The sequence below is a fragment of the Grus americana genome, chromosome 2 (genome assembly GCF_028858705.1).
Source record: "Grus americana isolate bGruAme1 chromosome 2, bGruAme1.mat, whole genome shotgun sequence".
NCBI classification, from domain to species: Eukaryota; Metazoa; Chordata; class Aves; order Gruiformes; family Gruidae; genus Grus; species Grus americana.
In genome coordinates this window covers 122,716,991-122,742,333 of record NC_072853.1, presented here as the reverse complement: position 1 = coordinate 122,742,333, position 25,343 = coordinate 122,716,991, and the positions used below count along the sequence as shown (strand labels likewise).

At 42.1% G+C, this 25,343-nt stretch overlaps 2 protein-coding genes across 8 annotated transcripts in view; both read left to right on the top strand.

Annotated features, from left to right (window-relative positions):
* The window catches only part of METTL6 (methyltransferase 6, methylcytidine), a 37,465-nt gene extending 22,138 nt beyond the window's left edge, over positions 1-15,327 (top strand). For 4 of the 6 annotated variants that reach the window (XM_054816362.1, XM_054816363.1, XM_054816361.1 and 1 more), the window contains 2 exons: positions 13,970-14,099; positions 15,274-15,327. The gene's annotated coding sequence lies outside the window, so the exon portion shown is untranslated. The remainder of the gene's footprint in view (positions 1-13,969; positions 14,100-15,273) is intronic. The other 2 variants (XM_054816364.1, XM_054816360.1) reach the window with 1 other exon arrangement.
* Positions 15,328-15,628: 301 nt separating this feature from the next.
* The window catches only part of SH3BP5 (SH3 domain binding protein 5), a 53,548-nt gene continuing 43,833 nt past the window's right edge, over positions 15,629-25,343 (top strand). Inside the window, exons 1-2 of one of the 2 annotated variants that reach the window (XM_054817932.1) lie at positions 15,629-15,828; positions 17,947-18,009. In XM_054817932.1, coding sequence (XP_054673907.1) covers positions 15,748-15,828; positions 17,947-18,009 — 144 coding nt within the window. In that variant the 5' untranslated portion in view covers positions 15,629-15,747. Of the gene's footprint in view, positions 15,829-17,946; positions 18,010-20,979; positions 21,103-25,343 lie in introns of those variants that run through there. The other variant, XM_054817933.1, reaches the window with a different exon arrangement.

The window sequence follows — 25,343 nt, the reverse complement described above, 5'->3', positions numbered from 1 at the left end:
CAGTCTGTTAAGGACATCAGAAAAAGACCAGAGGGAGGAAGGCTCTAGTTTTCCTTGAGGCTGGAGTTTCTTGGCTGTGTTTGCTTGCTTTCAGCTCTGTGGTTCTCTGTGCTGTCGGGCAGGAGCATAGCCTGGGAGTCAGACTGGGCTGAGCGCTGCAGGCAGTCAGAGCTGATTCCTCTCTTCTTGTTTTCCCAAGCATCTCTAGCTGGCTCAAGGCTCTTAGTACAACATACCATACAGTAGCATGAGGCTCAAACTCTTAGTATAAATAACGAGGATTGCTTGCTCATCAAGACTTGGCTTTAGCTCTCAAGACAGCTTTCATTGTCTTGCCCTGAGTTCCTCAGGTCCCTACAAAAAAAATTGTTCAGCTTGCCTTAAAGTAGGGATCAAACGCAGTACAAGAAAGACAAAAACCCACCTTGGACACCATTAGAAGAGAAAATAAGGAGTGTGGAAATAACTTTTTGTGTGCAACCTCAGCTCTCTGCTCTATGCTGTTTTCCCAATATACAGCCCACTTTCATCATTTTCCTTTTTCTTTTTTTCTTGGAGTCCTTGTTTAGGCTGTTGTATTACAAACTCAGTTCTCATTACCAGAAGTGCAATCTCAGTTCCTAGTCCTCTGAGTTACAGAGCTTGAAACGATAGCATAAATAAGATAGTAAGACCTCCAAAATGAGGCTGTACTGTAAATTTACTTTAAGCCATTTTGTTGGGAGGAGGAGGATTTGACCGGAGGAGGATATTTGTCTATACTATGCAGAAGCTGCAGAATTCCCTTCCCCCACCTGCAGTTCTTGTAGGTGAAGAGGTGGGAAATGTACCATGTTACCTGGAGTTGATGGGGGAAACCTGTTTAGGATTTCTTGATTTAAAAAACGCTGAACTTTCTGTATTTTAACAGAAGTATTTCATGAAACTCTGCTGTGTTTCATGTGTGTCCCTCTTCAGTGCTTGTAGTTTTTAAAGGTGTCCTAGGTATAATGCACATAAAATATATTCTGGATACTGCAGATAAGAATGCACGCATATAATGACTGTTAATATTTGCAGGATAGGAATCTAAGTCAATAGGCATGTTGGAAACACCAAGAAGAGAGATCTGCTCATCTGAGAAACCACACAGAACTGCAGGCTCGAAAGCAAACTGTGTGGCAGATAAAAGCAATCAGTGTTTTTTTGAACTTCTCGCTGACTTTTATTGCTTGTCAGTCTATTTGTAAAATAGCTATGAGACCTTTTTAATACATCTTTTGGAAAGAAGAGTAGTTTTAAAACTGAAACTTTATTTCTTTCTCTGCATTTATTTTTCCCCTTCAGGGCCTACAGGTGTTTCTTTGCTGTCTCTGTGCATGCTTATATTGCTATCTTCCATTTCAGTGCTTGAGGCAGGGGTGGCAGCAGCAGCCTGGCTCTCAATCAGGCTGTGGCAAGCATAGGAGGAGGTATCTGGCAGATCATACACTTGTTCTCCACCTCTGTTTTGAAACAGGCAGTGGGATGGCTCTAGCCAACAGCCCTCCAGTTAGACCATGTGGATTTGTGAAAATATCAATTTAAAGTGCCTGGCTGAAAACCATGATTTAGTAGAAAGGTATTTCAGTGTGCTTACTAAGTTATTCCAATGTAAAAAATTCTTGCAGTTCTAAAAATAACCTTTCTTTACATAGCTTAAAAAAACCCTCTACAGCTCCTTTTCTACTTTTTTCAAGCAGTTTCTCATTGTAAACTATAGAATACAGCTTTCTTAGAGAAAGTATTTCTATTTTTCTACTAAATAGAAGAATCAGTGTTCTTTGTTGAGAAATCAGACAGTAAATATGTAACTCCTGAAAGCCTGAAATTTCTCTCTCGCATGACAAAGCAAGTTCAAGTCAGGAGTCCAAATTTCAAAGACTTGTTTATGTCCATTTATCTTATGTTTTAAAGATGAGGATTGTGGAGAAGTAGGAGGATATGGACTAATAACATTCCAAAGGAGAGTTCTGAGCTCTGAATTTGGCATTCATCACCAGTGTCCAAGTTCCTAAAGTTTTGCTTATTTTTAAGCCATGTATTTACTTTGTAGTCGAATTATCATCAAATTAGGAAACTTATTAGGCACACATCTGTTATCAGAGTGATTCCATCAAAGCCTGATTACAGTATTTTTTAAAATCAGATCCTGTAAGTGAAGTCTGTGGTATCTGTTTTCATCAGGATAAAAAGCAGCACTCTTTTTTGAAGAGGAATTGATCTGACTCTGCACACTTGGATACCTATTAGGAACAAATTCTCACTGTAAAAGCACAAGGAAGAGTGGGTGGAAGGTTGTACATCTCTTTAAAAAGGAACTGAAATAATACCCTTTTTACAGTCATGTTAATCTTACCATATGAATCACAGAATATGCAATATCTTGTAAACAGGCTTTTGGGTGTGGGGAAGGTGCACCTGAAAACAAGCCATAATCCATGAAAGGGTGCTGTGCTGCTCTGCCACAGCAATGAGATACTGTTAAGTATTAATGCAATGAATTTCTTACAGGTGAAGGTGTGATACGCAGAATTGGCGTACCCATTTCTGTATTTTTGGTAGAGAGCCTGTTTCTTCCCAAAACAGCTGCAGTTACTGTAACACTGTGTAGCTGTAATGCTGTGTAGATAGTATCATTAGCTTAAAAGTAGCTTAGAATTATGTTGCTGTTTCCCATATGGGTGTAAAGTCAGATCTATCTTGTACATCCTGCGTGAGACGTGGATATTTGAGTCTCAGGCGTGCTCTGCTGTGTAGCCGTCATCTCCAGCGTTGTGTGTGACTGGGATGGTGTAGCTGGGATAGGTTTTAGAGCCAAGGGACCTCTTGTTAGAAGGTAATTTTCTATCAGTAGCTTCATACCATGGCGCTTCCTCCATCCTGCAGTTGGGAGCCAACCTTGTGCCCTGCCACGTGATGCAACCGGTGAAGCATTGCATGTCGGACTGAAAGAAAGTGGGAAAGGTCTTCACCTTTGTGCCCATGGGCTCAGACAGGCAAGCAAGCTATAGCATGCAGGTGGCTCTGCAGCAATTGTCTGTGGACATGCTCCTGTCCTTGGGGAAACATGGGGGAAATTGAGCTGACTTTGCCCTTCTTCTGGGTGTCTTTGTATGTACAAAGAGGGTTGTACTACATTATGTCAGGTAGCATGCAGGCAAGTCATGACTAAACCCCTTGCTTCTGTATTGTGACATCGTTCCCACTGCTGAGAAGGCTACGGGCAATCCTTCTTCTCCATAAGTAACCCAAAGGAGGCTACTCTGCACCCTCACTCTTTGGGGCTCTTATGGCCTGTGTCTGTCCCCTTCCCCTCCACCCCAGCTCTGGCATGTTGGATGGGCTCTTCAGCTGGGGATGGGGCACAGTTCCCTTGAACTCAGTGGAGCTCTGCTAATGTATGTGAGTAGCTGATATGATCCATTATTGTTGGTGTTCCCGGGGGGTGATACATGTCCAGATGCTATTACTGTAGGCAGGGGATAAGAAGCCACAGTTTTGTCCTTAATGTGGATCTTTGTAACACTATGGTGGGGTGGAAAAGGTGAAGCATCATCTTGCCTCCTCTCACTTCTGCTAGTATTTACTCATGAATGTGACAAGCTGTCATTTTCTAGTTTGTGTGAAAAGTGACACTTAATTTCCCTTCCCCCCATTGCAACCTTGCCAATGTATTTGCTGCATGCAGATATAGATTTGTGTTCATTTCCCTAGCAGATGTCACAGTGATTCAGTGCAAAATCTGCTTGGGGACATGATTATAATTGAACTGTTCTCCAGGAAGGGGAGATGAATGTGTTGGTATTTTCTGCTTCTGTTACAATACTAGAACTTTGTATTTCAGATCCTTGATTCAGAGTTTTAACTTCCCAGTTTGCACAAAAAGGAGGCAATGCATGCAGCTGTTTTAAACACTTCAGAAATTCCGTAGGACTAAACATAAATAACAAAAGTATTTGATCCTAAAAAATAACTCGGGTCTTTGCTGATTTCTACGATGAGACTCTGAATGTCCAGGCAGTGGCATATAGTGAAAGCTGCTATTTCTGAGGTGTTTTAGGCAAGGTTGGATGAGATGTACTGATGTACCAATGTGAATTCAAGACGTTTCCTGCACATTACCTAAAGATGTTTAGGAACTGATTTTATATTCAGTGCCATTTTGACGTGATAGTTATTTGATATTTAGATGCAAGAAAGTGTCCATGAGTAGAACGTGAATCCTACTGTTATTTAAAGTAAGGTTTAATTAAAAGCAGGCTTCTATTACTCAGAATTTTACTGAGAATGCTTATCTCCTTTCTTTCACTTCTGCATCTAGTTTACATGGAAAAATCATTCTCTGCTGAGGAAGTGGCTCAAGAAGGTTTGGCATTCTTGTAATGACAACCCGGGGGCACCGCTTCCCCCTTCAGAATACAAGTTAATTATATAGCTGCAGCAAAATAATACAGGAGCTAAATTTGAAAAGAATAAAAGGCAATTATTAACTGCTCACATTGCTCACTGCTGCTATGCTACTGTTTGATGGCTGTATATTGGATGTCTGTGATATGCAATCTCTAGTTTGTGTGCATGCTTGATGCCTATATATTCCTTCAGGAGTTCCCAACTGCCTGCTATTTTCTATCATTTCGAATAGATGCTTACATAGCAATGTGTCTCCAGATGGCTCTTGACCAGGCCTTCTCAGGGCTTGTGGAAATACCCCTCGCTTAATAAAGTTAATGTCAGTGGAGATTGCCACCTTCAACCATTTTGATATCCTTGGCACAAAGGAAATGCTGTTTCCTCCCTCTGGAGGATTAGACAGCATTAAAGCTGCTCTGTCTGTGAAGATTAGCACACTGCTGGGTGGTTATTTTTTCTCCCCTTCCCCCTCTTGAAGGAATTATTGCTCCAAAGGGGTGCCCGCAAGGGGAGAGCTGTACTGCAGACCGACTGACATCTGCTTTGTTCCTTTCGCTTGCTCTGCAAAATGCCTGTGTCTGAAAATCAATTTCATCTCCTGCTGTTTGGAGAGGGTGTTCCTGTTCTTGCATCCCACTGTGCATCCCCAGCACTGCGCGATGGCAGTTGGAGGCCCGATTGCGCCACTGCAGCTATTGTTACGCTGGGAGTCCCTCCCAGTCTGGGAAGCAGCGTAGATGCCAGACTGAGCTAGAGCAACTTTCGTCCCTATGCATCAGGGCTGCATTTGCACTGTTGACAGTTTTCCCAATTTGCTTGGGAAATTTCAGAGGCAAACCTTCTGGGTCCCTAGTATGTTGAGCACGCTGAACCCTTTCTTGTGATGGTGACCAAGAAAACAGATCCATCTCCTTTCTGGTAGGCTTGCTCTTGAGAGATGTGTTTGTCAAATGTTCTCAGAATATTTTGCAATACGTGGATCCTTCTCCAAACAATGGCTGCATGATCCTCACACACCTGTCAAACACGAGCCCCTTCAACTACCTTCCTCCTTATCCGCATTTCGGCTGGTGACCACGCTGATTTCCTGAGCCATTCAGTCCATTTGCTGAAATGGTCCTGGCAAAAAGTAATGTGAAACATTTAGAGAAATTAAGGTACCCTTTTAGATCAAATGTCACACATGTAGAAATCCCGCTGTCCTACCCAGAACCTGCCCCAGGTATTCATCATGCCTACCATTTCCAGGGAATTCAAATACTTTGCATCACAGGAAAGTCGCTTGTGCCTTGGCAGCTCATCAGAAGTGTGGGTGCAGGTATGTATGTATGACTTCTGGTGCTAACGGCTCACTTGCAAGGAGTTACCCTGTGGGAGGGTAGGAAATTAAAAGATGGGAGGAAATTGGAGGTAAGGCCAAAGGAGCTATAAGGGAGGCTCAGGGGTCACATTTCAGATCAGTGGAACATAGTCCCCTGTGTGGAGTGATTTGTGTTCATCTGCATGTTGATGAAGGACAATCTGTCAGGCTCCCTGTGGTCCTCTTGGACAGGATTTTCCGGAGGGCTGAAGTGTACTCCCTTATCGCTTCCTGCTGTTGTGGAGCTTGCTCCTGGGATAGGCACTGCCTGTTATAGCTGGGGAATGGCCTGCCTGCACATTTGAGCTGGAACAGTGCTGTTCTAATATAGTCACTGGCTGAGAATAAGGGAAATGTCACCTTACTTCCTTGTGTCAACGGAACAAGGAAAACAAAACAATGAATGGCCTTTTGGGATGAAAGGGACCAGCTTTTGAATCCAGTCTTTTGAAGCAATTGTTACCTGGCACATAGCAATCCTGTGTACTCCCCACTCTGGAGGTCTAAAGGCCATCTCAAAAGAAAAAAAAAAAAACAAACCTCAAACATGAGTTTCCTGACCAGTGGGTGAGTTGCAGGGACTCCCAAGATGAAATGCCTATCCAGCGGGATTGTAAAACTGCCCTCATATTTGGAAGATTTCAGTGGAGAAGAATTTGCTGCACCGTATTTTAGTCTCTCCTAGGTTAAGCATGCTTTCTGTGGCAAAAGAAACTGGTGTGGTCTGTGGAGGATCAGTACACTCCAGATGGTACCACAAGAATTCTCCAGTCTCTGCAACAGGCAAGGAAACACATCCACAAAGTGGGAATTACAATGATGTAGCTGCATCATTTGGACAAACGCTGATGTTGAACCACAGTTATGGCAAGTGCTATGGAACAGTTTATATACGAACAAAAGAAATCTGGTTTTGGAAGAATTTATCACCATAGCAAGTGTTACTTTGTTTGTTTTGGTTGTTTTGTTTTTTTTTTTAAGTTAGGTAACTTGTGCTATGGAAATCTTAGTGAGATTTTTTTAAGGACCATGCAGTAAGACATGGGTCCCAAATAGGTCATTCTAGCTCAGAGTAGATATAACAATAATGCTAGATAGGTCTTCTCTCAGTCTCTTACCCAAAGCTACTTCTGTTGGCACTCTCCGGTAGAGCATTTGCTTTTACCATCCAGGAGAGACCATAGCTAGCCTGGTGCCGGAAACAGATTTTTGCTGGTATATTGAATTAATATTTTTAAGCATAGGTCTGGAACTTGTCTGCACCTGCTGGTGAAAAAGAAAAATGTGAAGCAGTTCAGCTAATAGTGAGACCAGAAGCACATGGTATAGGTATCTGTAATGTGGTAACTTTAAAGGTTTGGTCTTGTGCCTTCAGAGCTCTTCATTTGATGAAGATCTGAACCTCTCAGAATCACGAAACTCTGAAGACCCTTCCCCCCACCATCTTGCTCCTGCATATTTATGCTGTACTTTCCAGACATAATGTCATTTTGTAGAAGGAGTAAGGATATTCCCTAATCCTCAGAAGTCCCCAAGGCAGTGGGCAGTTTTGCTTTCATTTTTTTGCAGAACCTATGCTGTGTCTGCTTGCTGCTGGCTCTGTTCCACCCCAGGTCCCTGAGGCAGCCCCAGCAGCCTTTGCTTTGTGCCCATCTTCCCAGGGAGGCAGCAAAGGGCTGGGTGGCTGAGGGAGCTGTGGGGAAGGGCTGATGAGGGGTGGGATGGGTGAAGGTCAGCCTGAGGATTGATGTCTGATCTGGGTTGTAATGCTGAGAGAGAGCTACTGAGACTGTGTTTTGGTGGTGGAAAGTTGGGGGATGAGAAAGTGAATGAGAGATGAGGTGAAATGGAAAAACGAGAGGAAAAGTTTCAGCTGGGGAGAGTGAACAGCAAATTCTGCCGCTGGGAGAGGGATTTCCAGGATGTAAAGTTGGGGAGGTTGGAAGAAGAGAAAAAGAGAAAGTAAGGACAAAGACAAATGAAGGAAGGAGGGAAGCAATGGGTTAAGTGATATTTGAGATGGGAGAAAGAAGAGGAAGATATTAAGACTGTGGAAAAGAAAAGGCTTAGCCTAGGTGGTGAGGGAGAAGTAGAGATGATGGAGCTGAGAAGGGAGCAGAGATAAGAGGGAGAGCCTGTATATATATTGCAATCCAAAAGTGTTTATTCATCTTTTGGAGATGTGAGGCACTTGGTCAGATACTGCTGGCAGCATAGTTGTGGCAACGAGGCTTCAAAACCTGCCCTGCATGACTGGCTTTGGATTGGGGCAGGTTTCACAGCCTTGGTGCTGCTCTTTGCTGCTGTCCGGCACCAGGGTGGAAATGCAGTGATGTGGCTCTGCAGCAGCACGCGCCTGCAGGCTGTGGCATGGGGGATGGCAAGAGAGGGAACGCAGATAGATAATCACTACTTCTTTTCCTGATATATAAAGCTGGGTGCTAAAACAGACTACTTCACTCCTACACACAGTGTGCTCAATCGCTCAAGTTTTATGTAACGGGAAGCACTGAAGATTATGATTCTGCCATGCAGTGGGTGGAGGGCAGAAAGTCTTGCTATTAATGGTAGGAGAGGGGGGAAAGGGGCTTTGTACACAGGAAGCATTTCACTTTTACAAGGCTGAGACAGATTTTTTTTTATTTGAATATTTTAAAGGCTGGTGGATTTCCATACATATCTAGAAGGAGACACTTGAAATGTGGACACTTAGGATCTTGCAGGCATCAAACTCAAATTTGTTAAACTGATAATTTTTTCTGTATCTATACTTGATAAGCTCATATTTTCTGGCACAAGGTAAATTAGGTTATAATGGGCCTGGAAAGGAAACTAAAGAGGACGGTAGAAAAAAAGTTGCCTGTTTCTCCTATCACTGCGTATGGGTCAGCCAAATGTGGTTAGGAAGCAAAGAGACCATGCAAAGACCTTTCTTAATATCTTGCTAATTAGGCTTGGCTATAGAAGTGCCTGTCCCCATCTCTGGGCTTCCCAGCTGTTTCCCTCTTGGCTGTCAGTCTGCCTTCACTGAGGCAGGAGTTCCCCTTTGGTTGCCAGCCCCTGTCTTTGTTTCTCTAGATATAGACCAGTGTTCTGCCTTTAATCTTTGCACTTGAGCTGGTCATGATGATAATGAGGTCTTAAATTTTTCTGTAGCTCACTGGTCTACTCAGCCCCCTGTTTGAAAGCTCATTTTGAATAGGTGTCTGTTTCCCTGATCATCTGGGCCATCTTGTACTTGAAATATCCGTGCTGCTTCCTTCTATTTAATCAATCAGCACCCTTAAGAAATGGGATTTGTGCAGGAAACTGAAATAAAAGCTTCCCTGGATAGATGCTTGAATGAACGCTCTAAGATCTCTGATGAAAAGTGTTCTGGAGGCTCAAGGTGTTAATGTTGTGCATTCAGCAGCTTAAAATGGGATATGAGTGAATTTCCTGTCTGATAACGAGATTACTAAGAAGTGAAGTTTGTGGTCAGAGAGCTTTCAACAGTCACCAGGTTGCTCTTGCACGGAGCTGTGCTCCAGCCTGCACGCACAGGATAGCTTTGCTCCATGGGACGTGCCTCGCTGGTGGCAAGGAGGTGCCTGTGAACAGTATCACAAAGCGCCTCTCAGAAGGAGAGTTGCCCATGACCAGGAGGCGTTAAGGAGCCCCTTTCCTGGGGAGCTGGAAAATTACTCTGTACTGGGTGCATGGAGTAGTAATCCTGTGCAAGGAAACAGTTGTGGAAACTGCCACCTTTGAGCAATCATTTGTGGTTCTCACTGAAGTACACTGGACATGTGAATACCCTGAACCATACCCACAGGAGCTTCACTACCTGGAGTTTCTTGTTTACAATTACATTTTCATAGTGCTGTTTTGTGGGGACTCCGGCCTTCATCTATCAGTGTCATGTTTGGTATCATGAGCTGCATGGGCTGGTGGCCAGAGGCCACTGAGGGGATTTTATCCTTTAAATCTACCAGTGAGATAACCACTAATATAGTTAAATAGCCACAAATATGGAATCAGTCTGAACATTAAGCAAATAAAGAACTGGAAAAATGAGATGTATTCTTGCACATGGCTAACATTATTTGGGAATTATAGGTGGTTCTTTAAATAAATGTTTTAAATGTGGTTTGCATATATGTGTAAGTATAAAGAATAAAAGATGAGGGTGAGTGTTTTTGTACTGAATAGCAATGATTTATCCACATCACTGCAGAAGCATTACTGAATTATCAGGCCCGGCAGAGGAGAATGGCACTTGCATCTCATTTTGGCTCTCACAAAGCAACACTGCTTGTCTAAGGCCTTATTTTGAGTACAGACTAACACCTTTGCAACTCCTGTTGAAACTGATGGAAGACTACTTATTGAGGAATGCAGACAGCAGGACTTGGAACCTGGGTGGATATATTCAACTTGAAAGGGTGCAGTATAGGGTTTTCCCTGTTCAAGTATCAAGCACTGTAAAAGGGATCTTCCTTATTGTTCAGCAGCAGATCTAAGGAAGAGTCCCATGTTCCTCAATAAGTAGTCTCCCATCAGTTTCAACTGGAGTTGCAAAGGTGTTAGTCTGTTACTCTCTTATTTCCTAAATCTGCAAAAGCAGAGCACGCTGTATTTTGGCCAGATGAGCGGCAGGACTTCTGTGCTCCTTTGCAGTTGCTGTTCTACTGATGGTTTCCAGTGGGAAATTCCACCCACCATCCACCTTGCCAAAAGATAGCTTGGAGAAGGAGAAAATAAGTCCTGTGATGATGACAGTTCTTTCCCAATGAAACAACAAGGAGCAGGGAAATCCGTCAAGCTTTTAGTCATGCATTTTTATCTCTCTCTCTCATAGTATGTGTATGTGTGTATGTATATATATAAACTGTATTGCACCCACATTAACTGTATAAAGCATCATCAATATCAAGCTTCAGAATCATAAGAAAAGTAGCTCATGGGATATAAAAGTATGCCCAGTAGAAATTGGCCCAGCAGCTATTTTTGCTAATAATCCTTGTATTTAGTTTTTATGAAAGATATAAAGATTAGTGTGGCTAGAAAATAGATTGTACCTCTTTAAATGAGCCTCCTTTCTTTGTAGCCCTGTGAAGCCTAGAGGGTATTTTTAATCATCCTTAAATGGTGCTTGTTAACAAGAAGTGAAATTAAAGGGTATTTTGGGATGTAGCTTTTTCTTTAAATACATTCCTTGTAGGTGGGGAAATCTACAATCCTTTGTACCATAGATGCTCAAGCTCCTTTAACGTGTCTTTGTGTGGATGTTTGTATGCAAGTTCATGATAGCATGTTACAAACTGGTGTAAAAAAGATAATTGATTTTTAGTGCTTCCTAAAATACAGAGCACAAGCATGCCGCAACCACTGTGAGTATGGAAGCATGAAAATTTGCATGAGGAATAAGCCAGAGGAAGTTTTGATTCTGACCACTTATTAAATGTTTAATATCCAGCGTGTGCATCCAGGGAATTTAAAATCTTCCATAAATGCAGCGCATATTTTCCAAAAAATGTATGTGCTTAGCCTCTTATCAAAGATTAAGATATGAAGGACCAGATGTTCAAATGTACTGTGACTGTGAGCGAGATCCTACTTATTGTTTAAAAATGTTTCGAACACGTGCAATATACTTCTGAAAAGTAGAAAAGTGTATGGGGTTTGAATGTTGACAGGGCAATGTTTTTGCTGCAGTTTGGAAGAAGGAGATGGTGGCTTTGTTTTTCAACGAGACATTCCCTGAGCTAAATGAATTTCTGGTGTAACATTGCAAAAGTAGATGTAGTAAACTAGTCTTCAGGATTATGTCAGTTAAGAAAATACATGGAGGATTTTATGCCCATAAATGTATTTTGGAGACCATGTTTTACACTTTTTTTCCTCCTTAGAATTGGTGTGTTTAGACTTCTGTGTTTGTTTAATGGTAAGGTATTTAAAACCAAATTGCAACAGTGCTTCAGTATTTGAGACCAGTGGGAAATTAGCCTCTAGAATCATAAGTAATGAAAGTAGAAGAATTTTTCAGAGCAGAACTATTTCTCCAGTTCTGTTGAGGAGAGAGGCAGTATTCTGTAAGCAAGGCTGTCTCTCAGGCTGTTTTCTTCACAAGGTTTCCATGAATTGCAAATGTGTCTACAGTAATCAAATGTGTGTTAATTAGTCCTGAACTCTGCTCAATATGCTATCACTGCTCAAAATGAGGAGATACTTGTTTCTGAGGAAGGAAATGCAACTTTGATTTGTATTTTAGGCCCTTGCCTCTAGTGCTTGGGCAGAAGCAAGCTTTGAGGGCAAGTATGAGCAGAAATTTGAATGTAAGATGAGATTTGGAAAAAAACCCCAACTCTGCCTTAAAATCCATTCAGAATCTACCATTATCAAATATATGTAAAATTACACTATCCATTCACTTTGATTTTTTCCCCCTCCTAAATTAACTAGAGTCATTAGTATGTTTCCCCAAGCAGTTCTTCACTGATGCATACTTCTTCCCAGCTGATTTTATTTAAGATGCAACGCCTAGTTCCCCAATGTCTATTCAGAGATATAATACCTAATATACCAAGCATCCTCCAGATCGAAGGAGAGAATCCCTCTCTGTACTCCTCCCTTAAAGTACAGACATTTCCCTCTTTCCCCTGCCAAATGCTGCCTCTACGCTGAGGATTTCTGTGGGACCAAAAAATGAGCTTATTTAGCAGCTTCCCGCAAAAGTAACACTGTAGCAGTGCTCTTGGCCAGAGCATCACCCTTGCCCACGAATTTCCGGGCTCCAGGATCTGGTGATAATGATGAAGTTGTACCCCAAATGGCTGCTGTCGTGTCACAAGACTGACGCTGCCTGGTGCAATTAAATTGGTCATTGAAGTAACTTGGATCACGTCTCTCCCTGCACCGGTACCTTTTCTCGTGATTTTTAGGTGAGCTGTACACCTCCAGTGTAGCTCGTGTCAAGCTGCAGCCCGGCCCGGTGGGTCTGGGCTAATTCTCTGCTGCAGCTCCTCTGGAATCCCATTAGTGAAAGAGTGCGCTGTTTCTTCCTGCCTTAACTGCACAGTGCTTTGTTCAAATACTGAATGCTTGGGACCAGGGGTTTGAAATATTGATACAGGAGAAAGCACAGGCTGTCTCGGTCAAGCCTCGTGCAGGCTTTACTCAGCTGCCTTGGCGCATGCGGGACCTGTGGGGGAAGTGAAAAGGTCAGTAGGACTGACTTTCTGGGAGTGGGGTGGGCTTGGGGAGGTATCTGGCTTCAATAGATCACGTAGGAGAGATTTGCTGGGATGAGATCACTCATGACTTGGCAAAAGTAATACCCAAATGTCATTGTCCGCAGTTGACTTCTTGCGCTGTATTGACTTAAGCAGAGCATGAAGCAGGATTGTTCCTCGAATACTCCCAGGGCTCTGCCACCCTTTGCATGTGACAGCGATTTCAGCCAAAACTATTTCATGGGGAAGAGAAAAAACTGAGCATGCAAATAATATTCTTGAGTCTTTTATTGATCTTCATGCGTACTGAATGCTCTCCCTCTCCTTTTTCTGTCAAATCTCTCCCTTAAGGCCACTTTTCTGTTTATGCCTTGGTGATGTCTGCAGCGATGACAAATGCGTGACCTGTGCATTCTTCAGCAATTTTTTAAATAGAAGTATTTCTGATTTATCGGTTTGATATAAAATGATCTCAATGACCCTGGGGAGCCGTGTGAGATTTCCGAGCCATGGGGAAAGGGGCCTGTGTATTCATACTGTCTCTTGCACAGCGCTAAGCTCTGCAGGCAGCTCTCCCAACATGCTAATTCCACTGTGACTGAGGAAAGAAACAGCTTGCTCTGCCTTGATGGTAGCAGATTGATACATTTGGCTGGAGGTTTTTTGAGCTGTGACAATCACAGGGACTGTCATAGTGACAATGGAAGAACAGAGTCTCCACTCAAAACATTACAAATCCCTTGGGGAGAGCACTGTCTCTGCGGGGGTATTTCTGTACCCCGAGCAGTGGACAGTGTTTAGCGTAACATTGCTGTGGGTCAGATTGCATAGGTTTTGGAGAAACGTGGCAAAGCTACAGTAGCTGTTTTACGTAGCCTTGTTTTCTAGAAATGTAAGTGGTAACAGCAGGATTGCCAGCGTTAACTTTTCCATATGCTGCTTTGTGTTTTCTGTGCTCTTTTAGGATGATGAGAACTTTGGATGTTTGACCACCGTGGTCTTGGCATGAGCCACAGCACACTGGGGATGGGAGATGCCAGGGCCCTGGGAACCTCTGGCTGTGTGCACACATTGAGTTCCCTTAATGGACAGCAGTGAGAGTAGAACACTTGGCTTTCGCTGATTTTTTTTTTCTCTTTTTTCTTTACATGGTTTCTTCTGCTATGAGAAATGAAGATGTTGCAAACAACCCATCTGCATTTTTGCAGCACCTCCTCTGTTCCTTGATTATTTTAGTTTGTTGGTGTTACTTTGCATGTTTATAATATTTTCAAATGTTTGTGCCACTCTCCTCTTCCTCCCGTCTTTTTTTTTTCCCTCTTGTTGTTTTGCTGTGATTGGAAGAACTTGAATGTTTTTCTTTTACCTTCTTTTTTGCCTTAGGAACATGAATTTTTATCTTCTTGTGCTTTCCTGAGATTTTTTTTCATCTTAAGTCTCTCAAAGGGAGCTTCTTCACCATGTCTAAGAACTTTTTTATTTAATTTTTTTTGTTATCTTTTGAAGAGTTTTCTAACAGAAATGGGATTAAATCAAAAGTGATACTTGCAAGGTGGAGACATATTCCTCATCTGTTTGAAATTACTTGTTTTCCACCCTGAGGGAGTGAGGAAGCAGTTCAGTGTGGTTGGTGTGATTTGAGGAAGGGCTGTGGCTCAGCCAGTTGCCACTTCTTGCCATGTTTTTCCTACGTGGGTAGCCTGGCCCATGTGTTCTGTCCTTTGTGTCTTGAGGACAGCAAATGCAAAGCACAATGTTTTACCTTTTCAATGACAAGGGAACTCTGGGCTTGCTGTGAGAAGGGAAGAGAAAGTAATAGCTTAAAATTTTATTTCTTTGCTGCAGCCCACAGAAGGGGTTTCAGCTGTACCCGAGGCCAGTGAGGTGAAGAGGTGCTGGAGCCCATGCGGGCTGGCTGGTAAACTGCTAGTCAGAAGGGTTGCCCAATCTTTTCCTGTTAGTGTTTGGGTGTCAGTCTGGGCACTGCCCCCATGATTAAGGAGACCCCAATCTGAAGTGCTCTGCTAGCCAGGGGCCGTGCATGTGCATAGTCTCCGTCCTTCTTGCGTGAAGTTCCTTTTTACTGACAACAAAAGGAAAAAAAATTGTCTTTGGTGTGTCTTTTTCTGCTGCATCCAGTAGGTACAATAGTTGCTTGCCTAGCTGCTGCACAATAGAAATCTGGGTTTCATATGAATTTTCAAGGTTGTTCAAAGTGCCTTTATTATTTTTATCTCCTCCCTTTCTCTCCCCTTTTCTTATCCATAGACACATCAGCCCCCAGCACAGCCTGAAAAAGAGGAAAGAAGAAAAGAAGGGGGGGGGGGGGAAAGAAGGGAAAAAGCCACCCAAGGTATCGTTAGCATTTCCCAACTACTCATTCTGGTTTCAGGCGCTGCAGTTGCGTGCACTTGGTCAGTCAGCCCGGCGGGGCTAGGACCGAGCACAGCAAAACATAAGCATGAACACACAAGAAAGGGGCGTTGGGGGGAAGAGGGAAGAAGAGTTAAAAAAAAAAAAAGGAAACCCCGCAATCTTGCGTTCATTTCCTCCTTGCGGTGCGAATGCACAAAGAGACGGGGGGCGCTGTGGGGAGGGAGGGGTTCCCCTCGGAGGCGGGGCCGGGTGGGGGCCGGGCCGGGCCGGCCGCGGCGCTGGAGCCGGAGCCGGAGCCGGAGCCGAAGCCGGCAGCGGCGGAGCTGGAGGCGCTGGCAGTCGCTAGCAGTCTCTGCCGCGGCAGCCATGGAGCCGGGGGGCAGGCGCGGCCGCACCGCCGAGGAGGGCCCTCGCCCCGAGGAGGAGGAGGTGGACCCCCGCATCCAGGTAAGGGCCGCCGCGCCTTGCGTGCCTCTCCGGGAGGGGGGAGACTTTATTTTTTTAATGTATTTTAATAGGTATATAATAGTTATTACAAGGATTGTATTTTTTCTCATTTTTGCTTTTTAATTTTATGTACATACGTATTTACACACATACGTATATATGTTAAATACGCATATATCTATAGCTGTAGTTGCCTGGGCCAGGCAGCGGTGCCGAGCACCCCCCGGGTGTCTCGGTGCTCGCCGGGTGCGGGGGGAAGCAGCCCCGGGGCGCCCCCAGCCCTTTGTTACCCGGCGGTCCCGGGCAGCGCTCTGCACCGGGCTCTGCTTGGCGTCCTTCCTTCTCCTGCTGAAATCCCCCTCCCCTTTCATTTTTGACCATGACAGCGTGACCTTGCTCGTGAAACGGGGCTGATGCTCAGATATTCGTAAATGGGGGAAAACATAGATTTATTGTTATTGTTATTTGTTTAAAAAGGGAGCTGTAGTGGAAAATGGTGTTTCCTCTCTGTGAATGCCTTCTGAAATGCTTTTTATTCTTGCATGGCTTCTAAACAAAGCGTTTCTTCCCAAAATCACGACTTGACCAATTGCCTGGTGCAAACTTCAGCACGCTGTGGCCCCTGAAATGAAATGTATTTTTAGGTCTCTGCAGATTTATGGCTTTTGCCTCTGGTGTTGCTGGGACTGTTTGTCATGAGTGAATATAAGCATATGTGTACATTGTTGAGAGGATGGATCTTTGGCATAGGGCCCTCCTTGCCGTAATTGTCATTCTTTTCTCCATCGTGAGCATTTCTTTTCCAGGGCTGAGCAGAGCAATTGCAAAATTCACAAAACATGGTTACACAGAGTGAGGCCCTCAGCCAAAAGCTACCCTGTTACAGCCCTGATTTCCAGAAGCTGAGCTCCGCTGTTAGTACCTATTGATCTTTTTTTGGCATTAGGTTCTTCAGCTTGCAACATGTTTCCACATACCTGATTTGCACATTGTTGGTGAAACTGTGTTTTTATTTAGTTTGCCGTTCTGCTGAAAAACAGGCTGCTGTGTCTTCCTCTGTGAGAGCCATAACATTCTTGGCCTTACAGTAAAAGGCAATTAGGTAATTTCTGTATGAGTCTCTGTTTCAGAAAACATGGATATGCAAACACGTATGTTCCAAATCCTAGGAACTGGAAATGAAATCTGACCTCTGAGGATAAGAGAACTAAACTGTTGCAATTAATTCCTTTCTGATTGTAACCAGAGTCATTCTTGTAATCTAGTGGGAAATCACTCAAGTGACAATCAATTTACAGTGTTCAGTTTATACAGCTAAACATTTCAGGGCGTATTCTGTTACACCAGTTGAAAATTAAATAATAACTGAGTTAGAGAACACTCCTGTTGAAATCATAGGATCTCACATGGAGTAACATGTTGCTCAAATAATGGAGGCTATTGGAGTCTGCTCCTGAGGATTGCTTCTTGTGGTAAGAAAGTCATTAAGAATGAGCTTTGTTTTTTACAGTAACTTCATTCATGCCAACACTACCTCTAGTAAATATCCAAGGGATTTAACACCTTTGTTTTTACTGTTAAGAGATCAAAATGTTGGCATGAAGGCAGACTAAAGTAAACGTAATCATATGTCCCATTGACTGATTGTGTTATAGAATGGTTTGCCAAAATCCAGAGTAAAATGCCTCTTGTGCTTGCAAGACGTGTTTCTTATCAATGCTGTGCTTTCACTATGTGTCTCCTGTGATAGTACTAACTTTATGCTAATCCTTTTGGGGCATGTGTGTGTATCTCACTAGAAACTAGCGAATACTGACTATATTGATTAACAAGACAGAACTTACTGTACCTTATGTTTATTTTTAATAGCAAGGAATAAGCCAGAGCAGGAAATGTACTGCCTTAAAATAAAAGTATAGAGCTTCTCTGATTATTTCTCTTATAAATAGCAAAGTAGAAGACCAGTGGCAAAGTTACTGTAAATACCTCAAGGTTTCCTCTTTTCACTGAATTTGTAAGCCACAGTCCTTGTGAGCTTTCAGTGGAGATGCTGAATGAGCCTTCTCAGACACTTTTTTCCCCCTGATTTCTTAATATGCATTTGACTTTTCTTTCTAGGGGGAGCTGGAAAAACTGAATCAATCTACAGATGATATTAATCGGAGGGAGACGGAGCTGGAGGTACAGAATTCATCCTTGCATTTTCCTTTGGTGTGGGTTGGATTTTGTGAGAAACAGAACAGTATTTTTGAGTAGGTTCCCTCCCGAATTGTGCCATCCTGAACGATGAATTGGCAGCAAGAGTCTGGTGATGACTTTTTAAAGGTGTGAATTGAGCTAACAGCTGGAGCAGAAAGGGAGAAGGTAGCAGGATGCTGACAGTGTAAAAACCCTACGTGGAGAACCCTACCCCCCCAAACCCTATTTTTAGGTTTTGAAACTAAATTTAGACAAGTTTTATGTTTTTACAAGTCACTGTTTTGGGTTTGTGTTCTTGTGACTACAGACAGTGAAATTTTATTTGCTTAAGAGATCTTTGACATACAATTACTGGCCGGGATCTCCTTCTTGGTGGCTATTTTTTTTTACCTTGTTAGTTTTGCCTTTTTTGTCATTACTTTCTGAGTAAGGAAAGGAATGAAGGAATGTTGAAGGAAAAGACTTCCTATTTGGAAAAAGAGGTTTTCTTGGATGCTTAAAAATCTAATAGAAAGTTCTGAAGAAATTGTTTCTAAAGCCCCAAATTTGAGCTTCAGCTACTTGGTAGTTATTCTGGGAGGCTCAGCATTATTGATCTAATAACAAATCAAAACAAACCGTCCTACTTGTGTGTCTAAATTTTCTTTTGTCAACTGCAAAACAAAGAAGATAAAGCCAATGGAAGCGTAAGATGAATATGCTGCTAAAGGAAAACTGACATAAAAATGCTACTTTACTAAATACTTACTATCCTAAATAATTTTGATAACATGACAATATTTTGAATACTGTATCAAAACATGCTGAGATTGCAGTGATGAGCATACTCTAAAAGTACATCTATAGATTTCTGTTCTGCATCTTCAAAATGTCAAAGTCTGTGTTTGGTTTTTTTTGGGGGTTTGTTTCACACACACACCCACACACACCCCCCTTATATGTGTGTTTTCATGAGATGGGTACCTGGAGCATGGGATGGTTCCTGGTAGTATTTTAAAATATTGGAGTATCCACTGTATGCATCAAGCTGAATATAGGTTTATGAACTTATTTTGGAAACAAAGCAGCCTTGTCATGTGGTTGTTTTCTTCTCCCTACTTGTTTGCATCTTCTGTGCTTTGTGGCAAGTAGATCATGAAATTTTTGGCAAATAAACTTAGTGGAATGGGGCACTATTTGTTATGCAAAATTAAAACATATTTCAGCTGTGAAAACTGTTCAGTGTCACTAGCTTGATTTAAATTTCGAGTGAACTTTAAAAATCAGTATGCTAGTCTGCAACAGTATCAATTAGATGGACTTCAGGACTCTTTATATACATATATTAAAAAAAATAATTGTATATATTTTTTCAGTCTCCTTATTTCATACTGAGGTACTGAAATTGAAAGATGGTGCTATGGATAGTTGCCTGGATTTCATTAATCTTGTCATAACCTTGCACTGAGGACACATTATGAAGCAGATAGAATAGTAATAATAATGCAAATGCATACTCATGAAATAAGTCCCAATGACTTAAGATGGGATTTTACTGCTTGATTAAAATTATTCATGTGTTCAAGTGTTTGTAGAGCCTGGAGATTTGTAGCTACTGTGTGTGTGACACATGCTGAGCTTGAAAGGCCAAAAGGCTCCTGGATATATTATTGTAAATAAAAGAGCAGTGTTTCCACATTAGATTGCTCTTAACGTTGCAGCTTACCTTACTTAGTTTGAAAAATATTAGGTGTCAGATAGTGCAGAAAATTATTATATAATGCTTTCTACCTCTATTTCATTAAATGTTTACTGCAGATCTGTCTGTAGTACTTACTGTAAGCAGTGTTTGATGGAATTAATTTGAAATATCATCAACTGTATGCTTTCATGAATGTTTCCTCTTTGCTTTTCATGTGAAAATCTTACTGGATTGAAGCCAGTTTGTGGTATCATGCAACTGCATAATTCTTAATCTGGAAAGATTTTCATTACTTTTGATCTGCTTAAATTTCGAGGACAAATACAGTTGGATGATGTAAGCAAGGCTTAATTTATATACATGTTGATAAATGCATTTTAAATGGACTTAAGACCTTTCTAGAGGAAAGATATTAAAAAAAACCCCCAACACTTGTGCTTAGAAGAAAATCCCTGCATTAATACTGTGGACAAGAAAAGAAAGCTTTGCCAAGCAGCCTTATAGGATAAATCCAGAGTTTGGAAGGCAAAGTTTAGAACTGGGATCATTCTGCTTCAAAGACTTCCAAAATCCTTGAATGCTGCTGAAAATGTGGGCTTCTGGGAGAGCCATGCTGAGACTGCCTTTGAAGATTTGCTATTTTGGCTGTTACTAGCTGCTTTGGGTTCCTCTTGCTACCCCTTCCTAGTTTGTGGTTTTGCTGCTATTGCAAGATACTTAATTAGAAGAAATATGTGTTGGGTTGTTGGTTTTTTTTTTTTTTAAATCAGACAATGGAGTTATAGTTATCCTATTCTTCTTTTATTATTTTCTTCATCTTTTCAATATCTGATCATAGTTGACTGTAATGGGAACATAGACAGTATCATTTGGCTATTTACAGCACAAGATGCTGATTGCCAGCTTCCTGTAGCATTACCTTGTGGTGCATACATTCCCACTGTTGCATTTTTTTCCCCAGAATAATCTGGAAAAGCAACTGGAGCATTTGAGTAGAAGGTATATTTCTTTGAAGGAAGTTCAGAAAAAGACACTCATGTTTTTGTGACATGATGTACTTTGATAAGCAGGAAGAGTAACCTTGTGGCATCTAAGTACTGCAAGTCTGTTGTGGACTTCCTCTAAACAGGACTGCTCTCTGTCTCCAGTTCCCATTAACTGGAAAAAAAAGGCTGTAGGTGTTAAATGTTTCTAAAACCCATGCTTTTGTTCTTGCTGTGCCTCAGGTGTACATCTGCAAAATGGAAGTAAAAATGCTCCTATACCAGATGAAAATGTTATGAGGCTGAAATCAGTGGAGACTTCTAGGATCCTGAGACTACACTCTTGGTGTAGCCACAGACATGTCTGCATTTGAACGACATAACAAATATTGGCATTTGCTGCTCACAAAGGTGATAAAATGGGGAATTTTGGTTTAAGTTGATCAACCTGCCTTTTTTTTTATTAAAAAAAAAAAAAAGTTCTGCATTGAAACTACCATGGGAACTGTTTTAAGATGATCAGCCTGCCATTTTTTTATCTCTTAAAATAAGTTTTGCACCCAAGCCACCTCAGAGAGGGGTGCATTTACATGTGTGGTATGACTTGAACAGATACGTTGAAGTTGGCTACATCTGTTCTTTTACTTGATATAATTACTCATTTTTTTGCTCTTTTGACCTATCCTATTAAACCCTGGAGAAATATCCTGACCTGATGATGCTCATAGCCTGTTTGGGAGTTGTGGAGCTGCTAAAGGGCACTGAGTGGCTGGTAGTTATACGTTGCGTTAATGTATTGCCTGTTAATGAATCTTTGATTAGGCTTGATTTAAAATCCATAATGCTGCTTATACTAAGTGCAACACTGAGCATTACTGACACAGCAAAAGGATGATAAGGGTCCTTGGAGGGATTTAACACTTGGCTTCGCTAATGTCCCTGTTTATGTTTGAAGTGTCTGTGAAGAGGTGGGGGAAACATCTTGCAGTGGAGATACTTGTGTGTTTTGGCCAAATGCAAGTTAGAGCGGCGCCTTGCTATTTGAGCTTTTTTCCTGTTTATTGGAAATGCATCTCTGTCTGAACTCCCATCAGGAGTTGCAAATGTACTTAACAAATGTGCGTGACTTGCCTGTCCAGCTAACTCGTACACGTCTTTGACTGGCTCCTGAAAGTACAATTCAGATGTAACAAATTCACCCAGGGACCCTCTGGCAGCATTGTGGGGAGGGGAAATACAGCACATACCATTAAAATTATTACTGGAATCCCAGCTATCCCAAATGTGGTTTTTGTTAGGGTTTTTGTGTTGCTGGAGCTATGAGCTTGCCAGTGTTAAGGGGAGACGACTGCTCATGAAAACTAGAGCTGAACAGTGTTGCTTTCAGCCATGCTTGTTACAAGTAGGGCCTGGTTAGGATCCCTCTTGTGTGCTTGTTTGGATCCTCTAGTCCTGATCTGCAAGACTTTGTGCTGCTTTTAGTCCTGGATTTATCCTAAAGGTCACCATGTTGGATAGAGTCAAAGGAAAGGGGTGTATCAGCTGTGGTGCTCTTTCACTTGTGAGCCTTTTCAGTATTTGAACCCCTCTCACAAGGGGAAGGTTATTTTATTTAGAGTTGCTCTTCTTTCTGTCTCACCAAAATACTTGGGCTTGGGGTAAAGCTCAAGCTTTTGACCATGTTACACACAAGAATTTTAAGTAGACTTTAAAAAAAAAAAATCCCTAATCTTTCAAGTTAAGTAGACTTTTTAAAAAAAATACTGTCTTTCAAGTTTCAGAAAAATGGCCTGTCAGTGGCAGGAATCTCATTCTGAGCACGCCTGCTTGGCAGGGGGAAGCGTCTATCTGTAGAAATATCCGCCACCTTATCAGCATCCCTGTCCAGCATTTTCCAGTGTCCATAAAAGAGTAAACAGATAAGGGAGAAGCGGCTCACTGGCTGGTGTTCCTGCTGGTTTTTGGAGTGCGATATACATGCATGATGGATTTGTCCAGCACTAGCAGGACAGATCTTTCCATGTCTCTTTATAATCTACTTGTTTCCATAGGAAATGTCTCCTGCATGTGGATTGCTTGTTGTTATGCCTTCTGCTTTCATCCATGGATGAGTAAGGAAAGATTCCTTCCTCTGCTATGGCTCTGGAAAGATTTTGTCGCCGGAGTGAGTCAAAGGGCTTTACTTGATTCACGTTCTTGAAGCAGAGATGGGTTTCTAGCCCAAGGGAGGGAGGAAGGGTTAGGCAGAGAAATCTTGTTTTGGAAGGAACACCCAGTGCCTTCCCCTGTCTGCTTTCCTCTCCCTTCTTCTAAGAGGACTAAAAATACCAGTGTATTTGTAGTCTCAGTCTGTAACTGTCTGCAAGCAGGAGGTTAGAGCAACTTCCAAATACCAGTTTTTATTGGTATTTGGCAAGATGGCAAGTTAGTAGCTGTGTGGAAAAAAAGACTTTTCCCTATCCTTAAAAATTAAGTGATAAGTTACTTAACCCCTTCCTTACACTTTATTGTTAAGGTTTAGTAGTCAGTCTGGTTTACTTGAACTGCTCAGGCACCAAAAAGATGTTAGAAATGTCATTAACCTTTTTGAGGTAGATTTCCGGGCACATGCATGTGCATCTGTCTGATGTGTATGTAATTGGGAAGCCTACCTGCTTTCACACTTGGACATTATTGATACTGACGCTATGTTAACTTGGAAATGAGCTTTTGCAGCTGGTAGGTCTCTGTAGCAGAGGAAGGCAGGTATGGATACTGCCTGCCTCTTGGAAATAGGTGAAGCCTGTCTCTTAGCCAGCAATTTCATTTCCTATGCACCTCCCAAGCTGGTTTAATGTGTTGTCGGAGGTTCTGCACACCAAACTGTCAGAAAGATCATAGGACAACCTTGGTAAATGAAATTTAGGTGTGCTTGGTACTAAGATGCTTCATACCCAGCTGATATGTTAAGTTCATTTTAGCAAGAAAATTGTTTGAAAATACACACTTCATTTGATGGGCAGAAATAGTTATCTGACATCTAACACCAGCTCATCACCATCATTCATGAGAAAAGAAAACAAGCATGTTTTATTCATCAACAGGTGCAGTGTAAGTGTAAAATTGTACAGTTTCTTTCCACCTTTGAGGGTGGATCTCCAAAATGCTGCTGTATGGATGGCCTGTCATTTATGCATGGTCCCTCTTTTGGTGCAGTAGCAGGTAGCTGCCCAACAACAAGTTGCTGGAAACAAAGTCTGCTTTTAATAATGACCTATTGCAGCAGAAGCATATATGGGCTAGAAGTCTGGCATGCTCCCTAAAACTGTGCTTGTGAAATCTGTCATTTGGGAGAACAGTGCTAAGGATTTCCAGGAAGAAAGTTGATGAGAGTGGAGTTGCAACCGTAGAACAAGATGTTGAAAAGTAAACTGCAGCTGTTCATGTGATGCACTAAGTGCTATGCCTGCTGGAGCGTGTGTATGACACCTAGGTAGTGAGAGTCTAGTTATTAAGACTATAACTAAAGTGAGAAGTTTTGACTGCTACTTTTTTTTTCTTGCACCTTGTGACAAACATGGAGGGTAAAGTTCCTTAATTGGCTTTTGTCCAGCTTTAAACAGGTTTATTATCATCTTATTTGAGCAAATAGGAGGGAGGAAATGTTGGAAATGTTAGCCAGTCAGCTTTCAATATTGCCTATTTGCAAAATCAGTAACAAGGTGTTCTTAAAAATGATCATGGAAGATTATGAGTAGAGGGTAAAACATACTTTTGAATTGTTGTCTGGGTGTTTGAGATGTCTTTTGTCAGTTGTATTGCTTCTGTTACAGTTTATCTGGTCTGTGTATGTATTCAGTGTAGTGACGAGAAAAACAAACTCGTGGTTTTTTTCCAAAAAAACCCCCCAGAAATGGTGAGTATGACTCACAGGGTTTGTACCTAAGGCTTTTATCAGAAAGCATCATCTTTCAAGGATCTGAAATACAGAAACTAAGAACTGAGGACTGTGTTAGAAAAGTTGCATGGCATATGCTATGCTGTCTCTGTTGTGCTCATGGCAGCAAGTTGCAGGAATTGCTGTCTTTTCCTTTCTCTACTGAGCACACATGGATAATAAAGGTCTGAATGAAGCAAGAGTTCAGCAGTTAAGTAGTAACGCTTGTAGGGAGGTACATCACACCAGAGGATTTGATAAGTAAGTTGAAGGTGGTGTGGTAGTCTTCCTAACATAGATGTAAGGTTTCCCTTGTGCTGGGGACCATGGATGAACTGTGCTGCTGTACTGTTCCCGAGCCTCTAAGTTTTTGACGTGAGTGTTCTTACAGAAGACACCATTAAGAGGATGTATAGCTTTGAACCACTTCACACGTGGGTTGAACTGTCTCACTGACAGCTGGACATAGAGCAGGGAATTAAATTGATTCCTAAGTTATTGCCTTGACCACAGGCCCATCCTTCCTGTGAACCACAGATGCTCTTTTCATGTCACATAAGTAACAAGTGCACCAAGCCCAGTGCTCCTGGTGCAATTGTCTTGGTGCTTCTGACCTCCCCAGTTTCACATGAAGAGTAAAAATAGCTGTTGCACCTGTATTTCTTATTTAAACTTCCCCGGGGCACCTGCCAGGGGAATTGTGCACTGTCCCAAGGGTGTTGACTTTTACAGATGC